The sequence below is a fragment of the Maylandia zebra genome, linkage group LG20 (assembly GCF_041146795.1).
Source record: "Maylandia zebra isolate NMK-2024a linkage group LG20, Mzebra_GT3a, whole genome shotgun sequence".
Lineage (NCBI taxonomy): Eukaryota > Metazoa > Chordata > Actinopteri > Cichliformes > Cichlidae > Maylandia > Maylandia zebra.
Window position 1 is genome coordinate 2,764,511 of NC_135186.1, and position 9,706 is coordinate 2,774,216.

The following is a 9,706-nucleotide window of genomic DNA, read 5'->3' on the forward strand; positions in this document are numbered from 1 at the left end:
ATCAAAACAGATAATATATCCATCAAAAGCAAGTATTTATATCAAAGTGTCAGGGCTGTCACAATTACAAGTCACTACACCAGCACCTTTGGTCACAAAATCAAATGGTTTGAACATGTTCTCATTGTGACGGATTTCTTTGTAGGTGCTTCCCAATGACATGTCAAGTCTGGACAGCATGCACGGCATGTTGAAAACCATAAATTGTAAAGAAAAATCAAGACAGTTCATATGCACTCTTGATAATATTTAATTGAAACTGTTCACAGTGTAACCTGGACGTGTGTCCCTCTATCTATAAAGAGATGATCTATACTGCTCGCCCAAGTGCAATGTCTACAATATCCGAATCTAGGTTTGGGAAGGAGATTGGCGGTAGCAACTCTGTAAGAGCAATGAGACTTCCAACCCACATAACACGCACGACCACAGGTTTATGAAACAAAGTTTGCTTTATATATTTCCTTTTGGATCAGTTCCCTTTGCTCATCCTCAATGTAGGGATACCTTCAAATGCAGTAACCATCTCAAATGCATCACAAAAATAATTGAAACAATCAAAATAGATGTAAGACAAGAAACACAATATTTCAACACCCCAAAGAAAAGGAAAAAGAAAAGAAAATAGCACGTGAGTGTCCAGTTCCTTATGGTGTCAGTTTATTCAGTTACCCACTGTCCTGGGTTAAGAACTGAAAACGACCTGAATCTCAGGCGGAGAAAAAGTAGCAAAGAAAATGATAAGGTATCTCTCAGGTGGGCTTCCTTTTGTTTTTTTCCCTACCGCCCTCCTGGTACGGCAGGCATCAACGTGTCGGCGTCCTGACACAGAGAAGGCCTCCACAGCAGCAACAGTGTCTTAGACCCACGATACCAGCTCCTCACTTGGCACCCATGGAACTGTACCTCAAAAAAAAAAAACCAGTCTGCACACAAATATGCAGAATGTTAGATGTCCACATTCCTTAAATGTCCTTGTTCCTAATGTCCTTGGTTCTTTTGAAATATTAAAATAAATTTGTATCTTGTGACACATTAAAAGTAAATACACCAGTATTACTGTGCATCACCCGCAGTTACAGTAACAGCACAGCTATTGCACGTGAACTGCGCATAACCACTTAGCTGGCCGCGGCTGAACTAGCAGGCCCAAGAAAGTAAAACACTAGACACTCATAATAAACAAAACTGTCACAACATTGCAATACTATGAAAACACATCTTAAACATCATTAAACACATTTACTACTATTCTGACTGGTTAGTTATTTTTTCCAGTGCATTGAACTGCAATAGCGGTGCTAAGTGAGCTAGGCTAACTCACCAGAATAGTTCAAAAAGTTCAAAGAAATACTCCGGCTCCTTTCAGGTAGGTACCCGTCTGTGGTTCACCGCTAACGACAGCTCTCTCACAAATGTTAATTAAACCTCTTTCCTCTCTTTCAACTGGAAAAAACCGTGCTCCGCGGCAGCATGGAGTTTTTCCTTGCCGTCCTTTTTCCTCTACACCACACCTTCACTCGCACGGAGCTGCAGATGGTGCCTTCAGGGCAAGCCCGGAAATTAAACTATCAGACAAGGACTACGATGCATTCAAAGAACCCTGTACTTCTGATTGCTGTAAATCTTACCAGGGTTACATTCTCCCCCTCTAGACTGCATGAGTCCCACCATGCATACCTGCCCCTACCGGTACAGACACATGTGAAATAGCAGCCCCTAAAGCCTGAAAGAATGAACTAATGGCCAAGGTTAAAGGCTCCCCCAGCTCATCGTAGGTGAGTTTCCGAGGCGGACGTCTCTCCCTAGTAGAACGCCGGACACTTGCGTTCTCGGACTCTTGACTCTCAGATACTACATTGTCAGTGTCTGCAACTACAGGGTCTGTGGTGATGAGATCTGTGTTCTCTTCATCAGGTGAGATTTGTGTCACATCAGGTTCAGGAATATCAATGACAATATGGTCCGGAGTCCTACAGTGTGAAGTAGGATGTGTAACTGAACCACTATTCTCAGAGCTAACATAAGGAATTCCTGGTTGAAGCTCGTGAGTAGGTCTTTCAGGTAAGTGTGCGGAACTTTGGGGCACAAAAGAAGGGGTGTCTGGGTTTAATACCCTGGAAACTGGCTGAGGCTCATTGAAGCCTCCTTCCCTCTGCAGGAAAGGACCCTTCGTGATGATTTCTGGCATCCATGTATTAGGATACAGTTCATCTTCATCACTGTACGACTCGTCCTCCTGACAATCAGTGTCCCCTTGCACGCCTTTTGTTGTTTTGCCCCTCAGTCTCATTTTCCTCGATGCGTCAGTGGAAGAACTTTGCTCTCTGATCTCAGTTACAGGTAGGAACCCGCACGGCAAAAGAAGGTCTCTATGCAACGTACGGTGTGGCCCCTCCCCTGTCTCAGGTTTGACTACATAAACAGGACTGTCGCTAATCCGTCTGACAACAACATGGATTTTCTGTTCCCACCGATCTGCCAGTTTGTGTTTCCCCCTGATATTCACGTTTCTCACTAAGACCCTATCCCCTTCTAAGAGTTCAGCTGCCCTGACCTCCCTGTCAAACCTAGCCTTGTTCTTCTCTCCCATCTTCTTGGCATTTTTAGCAGCTAATGAGTAGCTCTCCTGTAGGCGTTGACGAAGGCCCTTGACATACTCTGAGTGGGTCTTGTGACTTGCCATATCAGGTTGGATTCCCAGGACAAGATCAATCGGCAGTCTGGGCTGCCTACCAAACATTAGTTCGTAAGGCGAATAGCCTGTTGTACTGTTTCTCGTGCAATTGTATGCGTGGACCAGAGGTTTGACAAAATCTCTCCAATGATATTTGTCTCTTTCTTCCAGGGTCCCTAGCATACCAAGGAGGGTCCGGTTAAATCGTTCCACTGGGTTTCCCCGGGGATGGTACGGGGTGGTACGAACTTTGTCTGCTCCAATCAGTGTGCAGAGTTCTCTGATCGTCTTAGACTCAAAGTCCCTGCCCTGGTCGCTGAGCAGACGACTGGGGAACCCGTAGTGAACAATAAAGTTCTCCCATAAAGCCTTCGCAACAGTTCTGGCTTTCTGATCCCTAGTCGGCACCGCCACAGCAAATTTTGTAAAGTGGTCGGTGATGACTAAAATGTTTCTCGTGTCTCTATCATCCGGCTCAAGGGATAGATAATCCATACAAAGAAGTTCAAGTGGATAAGTAGCAGAAATGTTTTCCAAAGGCGCGGCCCTCTGAGGCACAGCCTTCCGCCTGAAACAGCGTTCGCACTTTTTGCACTTCTCCTCGATGTCTCTGGCCATTCTCGGCCAGTAGAACCTGGCACGAGCAAGCTGAAGTGCACGCTCAGAACCGAGATGGCCAACATCATCATGCACTCCTTGCAGTGCCCTCTCTCTGAACTGTTCGGGTAAGACCAACTGATACACCAGTTCGCCTCGCTCAGACCACTTCCTGTACAGGACACCATCCCTGAGTTCAAGTTTTTTCCACTCCCTAAAAAGAAGTTTGACATCGGGATGTTCAAGGTTTGTCTCTCTGAAACTGGGTTTTACAGCTCTCCTCACAAAGGTGATGACACGTGAGAGAGACGGATCATTATTTTGAGCATTACACCAGTCAGAGTTAGCCATGGATGGTAAAGTGCCCTCATCGAAAACATCAGGCACTACAGAAGGGTCGACAACAAGAGACTCCGCAATGACAGGCTGCTCTGAATGAGGGTGACGTTCATCTTTAACCATCACAAGATGACGTTGACATAATGCAGAGAACACCTCATGATCCATGTCATCTCCTGCTTCCATGAACCGTTTTTTCATGTCCTCTATTCTCTCTCTTTCTTTAGTGAAAGCTTCATCCTCAAGAGGCGGACCTTGAGGCCGCCGGGATAACCCATCTGCATCGCGGTTGGCCTGCCCTGCTCTGTACTTGATGGTAAACTGGTAAGTAGAAAGAGCGGCTAACCAGCGATGACCAGCAGCATCTAACTTCGCAGATGTCAAGACGTATGTGAGGGGGTTGTTGTCGGTAAGCACAGTGAAACTTGACCCATAAAGGAAATCACTGAACTTTTCACAAACGGCCCACTTTAAGGCCAAGAATTCGAGTTTGTGCGTAGGGTAGTTTCTCTCGCTCTTGGAAAGACCTCGACTGGCATACGCGACAACTCTGAGCTTCCCCTCCTGCTCTTGATAGACCGCTGCCCCCAATCCATCGCGACAAGCGTCAGTATGTACAACATATGGTAGTTGTGGATTCGCAAAAGCAAGGATGGGCGCAGACGTCAGTTTCTTGATCAGGGTTCTGAATGCACTCTCACACTCTGAAGTCCACTCCTCACCGAGCGGTGCATTAGGGCTCACAAGAGTCGTGAAGCGTTCCCTCTTGTACACTTTGCCCCTTTTCTTTGGTGGATAGTAGCCTGCTGTCAGGCTATTAAGAGGTTTGGCTATCTGGGAATATCCTTCGACAAACCGCCGATAATACCCAGCGAAGCCTAAGAAACATTTAAGCTCTTTCCTATTTGAAGGACGAGGCCAGTCTCTCAAGGCGGATATCTTGTCAGGGTCAGTATGAACTCCTCGTGCATCCACGACATGACCAAGATACTTTACTGACGTCTTAAAGAAGTGACATTTCTCCGGAGAAAGCTTTAGACCGAAATCTTTAAGACGGTTCAGCACCTTCATGAGTCGTGCTTCATGTTCTTCCAATGTGTCTGAAAAGACAATCAAGTCGTCCAGAAACACCAATACCTCATTGAGATGCAAGTCACCGACACACCTTTCCATAAGGCGCTGAAAAGTGCTTGGTGCGTTCGTGACACCCTGAGGCATGCGATTGAATTCAAAGAAGCCGAGGGGACACGTGAAAGCGGTTTTAGGCTTGTCTTCTTCGGCCATCTCAACCTGGTAATAACCAGATTTAAGGTCCATGACGGAGAACCATTTAGCACCGCTAAGGGCAGCAAAGGTCTCCTCAATGTTCGGAAGAGCGTATGCATCTCTGATGGTTCGAGCATTTAGCTTCCTGTAGTCGATGCATAACCTGATAGAACCATTCTTCTTCCGGACCAAGACCACTGGGGATGCAAAAGGGCTCTGTGACTCTTTAATGATTCCTGCATCAAGCAGTTCTTTAAGATGCTCCTTGACTGCCTCCCTGTCACTGGGATGAATAGGCCTTGGCCTCTCCTTAAAAGGAGTCTCGTCATGTAGCCTGATGTGATGTTTCACTGCAGTGGTGTGACCATATGACAGGTCATCCACAGCAAAGACTTCTGGAATAGATCTAAGCTTGGTGGTGATACGATCTTTCCATTGTTCAGATATTGGTGAATCATCAAGATTGAACTCGAGGTTGTCACTGTCAGGCTTATTGTGATGAGAGTCACCTTTCACTGGTCCAAGTGATGTGACCTGCTGAGCTGCACATATTTGAGCAATGATGCATTTTGGCTGCAGCGTAACATCATGGTCACTAAGATTGCGCAGGACGACCGGGACTTAAATGGAATGTCCATCAGAGCAGCTTCAAGGAACACGCCACCTGGCAACCTGTTATGTTCATTGGGTTCAAGCACAAATGTGGTCTGACTGTTCCTTTTCAACCTGACATCACCTGTGATGCAGCACTTTTGTTTTGCAGGGATGGTGATGGGGTTTCCACCATGTAACCTGACAGGATGAGCATGGTTGTTGAGGTCATGGATCTGGGCAATATGCTGGAAGATCACTGCAAAATCTCTAGAGAAGAGTTTGCAAACAACCTCTGGACCATCCTGTTCAAGTACTTGTTCATAAAGTCGTAATAACACATTGGTACCAATCAACAGGGGGGTCCTGCTGTTGAACTGACACTCTGGCACCACAAGTGCTAACACGACTAGCTCCTCTTTCTTGCCAGGAACAGACAGCGGGAAAGTGACACGCGCTTCTATGTAACCAAGATAGGGGACCTGCTGTCCACCTGCTCCTTCGATTTCAAGAAGGGCATGAATTGGATGTATAGGTAAGTGAGACAGATGGTTCTTATGGAAACACTCGGACACTGTTGTAACTTGTGAGCCGGTGTCCATTATGGACTCACACTGCACACCCTCAAGAAAGACAGAAGCCGCACAACGAGGACCTACAAGCCCTGCAGGTATAGATCGCTCTGTGCAACGGTAGGTTTCAGTCATTGTGTGGGTTATGACTTTCTTCTGTGTTCCAGCACCATCAACTGATCTGTTGGGACAGGGGTTATCATCAACTGCAGCTCCTGGACGTCCCACTACAGGAGCTGCTACTAGTTTAAAGTGAATGGGGAAGCAGCCTGCTGAGCTAAAAACTTATCCTGCCTCTCCCGGAGTTCTGCATTTTTCTTGCGAACCAGTGCGGGGTTGGGTTCATTGGAGCAGTGAGCAGCAATGTGGTTGTCTTCCCCACACTTAAAACAAAACCACGGCCTCGGCATTCCAGGCACCTTAAGGCCCCTCTTCATGTTACTACTACTGATTGCAAAGCAGTCGGTCTTTTCAGTACTCTCTCTCTGATTTTGTGCTAGTTTTTCAACTTGCTTTGTCAGTTCAGCTATCTTGTTCTCAATATCAGAGGTTTCATCTCGCTTTGCTTTTACCACTAGGGGAGGATTACTATCATGAGTGAGGCTCGGTGGCTTTTTGTTTAGCTTTTCCAACTGTTTAGTTAGCTCGTTTACTTTCTTTTCAAGCTTTGATGTCTCATTCGGCTTTGAGTTAGTCAGTGGGACAGGCTCACAGTCATAAGAGGGCATATCAAAAACATGGTGGGCATACATGTTAGCTTTCGAAGCACCTAAATGCTTTTTCATCCTATCTAGCTTTGTGGAACGGCGGTCTTCCTCAGTTCTCAGCATGAGGAGGAATTCAGGAAATGTTGGTGGATTTCCCTTTTTGCACTCTAACTGTAAGCCGATGATGATGCTCTGATCCCAACAGCCCCTACAAAACTGTCTGAGCAAATGATCATTGGAATTTCCAGCTGAGGCTCCCCCTCTAGAAATTGCTCTTGTGAGGAGGCTATGGAGCCTGTTCAAGTATGTTGATGGCTTCTCTCCACTATCTTGGTTAGAGCCGAGAAATGCCGCAAACAACTCCTCTCCATCCTCCACAACACCAAAAGCAGAATCAAGTTGAGTGATGTAGACACTTGGTGGTGAAGAGATGCCAAGAGGCTTCACAACATCAGCTGCTGGACTCAGCAAGCTCTCAAGAATCCTTCTCACCTTGTGAGCATCATTCAAGGAAGGATCGTTAAGGAGAAGATCAACTTGGGTGTGCCATGTTTCGTAGTCCACCTCACCGTCTGGCCTTGGCATCCGCCCAGAGAAGGTGCGCAACCTTATTTGTGGGGATGGTGAAGTGGTGGACTCACTTCGGATGACATGCTCCACAATCACTCTCTGGATCTGGGGGGGGTTAAAAACATCCTCACTGATGTGGACTGGGCTCGTTGGTAAACTAGCAGATGCACTATAAACATGTGTGGGCTCTGCAGGCTCATTTTGATCATTATTAGGTGTGTTAGCATTTTGAGCTGCATAGGGCTGTGTAGCATTACTGTGTACGTCATGTGATGTGCCCTGGTTCCCATGCAGTTCCTCCTGAAGCACATTCAAGAAACCTTTCCTGCCACTGCCTGCGACAGACTTTAGTTCGTCCAGGTATCTGCAAGCTATCTCCCTCCCCACCACTTCCTGACAAACATCTCTAATGGTCCTCGCAAACCACATCACAGCTGGGTCCTTTGGACTTGGTACGGTACCCAAAGTAATGGGGTCGATTCTAGAGATAGACCTGTCAGATGCATACTGGACCAGGGCTCTACCCTCTGGTTGTCCTGATTCGTCAGGGATCCTCACTAATTTAGAAATATCTCCATTAACTTTGAACATAGCAGTTATTTCCTCGTCTGTGTATTCTGGTCCTATACCTGTTACATACAGGGAGTTTTGACCATTAACCTCAAAACGGTTGCAAATATCCATACCTGACTCGGTGGAACAAATGTCAAAAATCTCAAACGTGCGTAGTGTGGGGTGGAAGATCAGAAAGCTACTATTAACCAATCTCCTGGCTGGCTCGCCACTTTTTATGTAACCTGGACGTGTGTCCCTCTATCTATAAAGAGATGATCTATACTGCTCGCCCAAGTGCAATGTCTACAATATCCGAATCTAGGTTTGGGAAGGAGATTGGCGGTAGCAACTCTGTAAGAGCAATGAGACTTCCAACCCACATAACACGCACGACCACAGGTTTATGAAACAAAGTTTGCTTTATATATTTCCTTTTGGATCAGTTCCCTTTGCTCATCCTCAATGTAGGGATACCTTCAAATGCAGTAACCATCTCAAATGCATCACAAAAATAATTGAAACAATCAAAATAGATGTAAGACAAGAAACACAATATTTCAACACCCCAAAGAAAAGGAAAAAGAAAAGAAAATAGCACGTGAGTGTCCAGTTCCTTATGGTGTCAGTTTATTCAGTTACCCACTGTCCTGGGTTAAGAACTGAAAACGACCTGAATCTCAGGCGGAGAAAAAGTAGCAAAGAAAATGATAAGGTATCTCTCAGGTGGGCTTCCTTTTGTTTTTTTCCCTACCGCCCTCCTGGTACGGCAGGCATCAACGTGTCGGCGTCCTGACACAGAGAAGGCCTCCACAGCAGCAACAGTGTCTTAGACCCACGATACCAGCTCCTCACTTGGCACCCATGGAACTGTACCTCAAAAAAAAACCAGTCTGCACACAAATACGCAGAATGTTAGATGTCCACATTCCTTAAATGTCCTTGTTCCTAATGTCCTTGGTTCTTTTGAAATATTAAAATAAATTTGCATCTTGTGACACATTAAAAGTAAATACACCAGTATTACTGTGCATCACCCGCAGTTACAGTAACAGCACAGCTATTGCACGTGAACTGCGCATAACCACTTAGCTGGCCGCGGCTGAACTAGCAGGCCCAAGAAAGTAAAACACTAGACACTCATAATAAACAAAACTGTCATAACATTGCAATACTATGAAAACACATCTTAAACATCATTAAACACATTTACTACTATTCTGACTGGTTAGTTATTTTTTCCAGTGCATTGAACTGCAATAGCGGTGCTAAGTGAGCTAGGCTAACTCACCAGAATAGTTCAAAAAGTTCAAAGAAATACTCCGGCTCCTTTCAGGTAGGTACCCGTCTGTGGTTCACCGCTAACGACAGCTCTCTCACAAATGTTAATTAAACCTCTTTCCTCTCTTTCAACTGGAAAAAACCGTGCTCCGCGGCAGCATGGAGTTTTTCCTTGCCGTCCTTTTTCCTCTACACCACACCTTCACGCGCACGGAGCTGCAGATGGTGCCTTCAGGGCAAGCCCGGAAATTAAACTATCAGACAAGGACTACGATGCATTCAAAGAACCCTGTACTTCTGATTGCTGTAAATCTTACCAGGGTTACAACAGCATTGTGCAACTGGGGAAATACAGTAAATCAAACATTTTACAGCAAACATAAACTCACTTAGACAGTAAACCTTACTGCAGTAGTCATGAAACAAAAACCTGAAAAACAGACACTGCTGCATATCAATCATTGATATCTAGACGCTCCCGTCTGTCTGCCCACATATTTGCATCAACATCGCAGCGAATGTCAGCTCTATCGATGCATCGGGGAAAGCATCTT

General features: G+C 45.8%; 1 protein-coding gene across 1 annotated transcript; it reads right to left on the bottom strand.

Moving 5' to 3' along the window:
- Positions 1-433: 433 nt before the first annotated feature.
- On the bottom strand, positions 434-5,499 carry LOC106674641 (retrovirus-related Pol polyprotein from transposon 412). The gene is made up of 2 exons (XM_076878198.1): positions 1,325-5,499; positions 434-926 (listed from the first exon to the last, which is right to left on the bottom strand). The coding sequence occupies exon 1, from the start codon at positions 4,928-4,930 to the stop codon at positions 1,652-1,654; it is 3,279 nt and encodes a 1,092-aa protein (XP_076734313.1). The 5' UTR covers positions 4,931-5,499; the 3' UTR covers positions 434-926; positions 1,325-1,651.
- Positions 5,500-9,706: the final 4,207 nt, after the last annotated feature.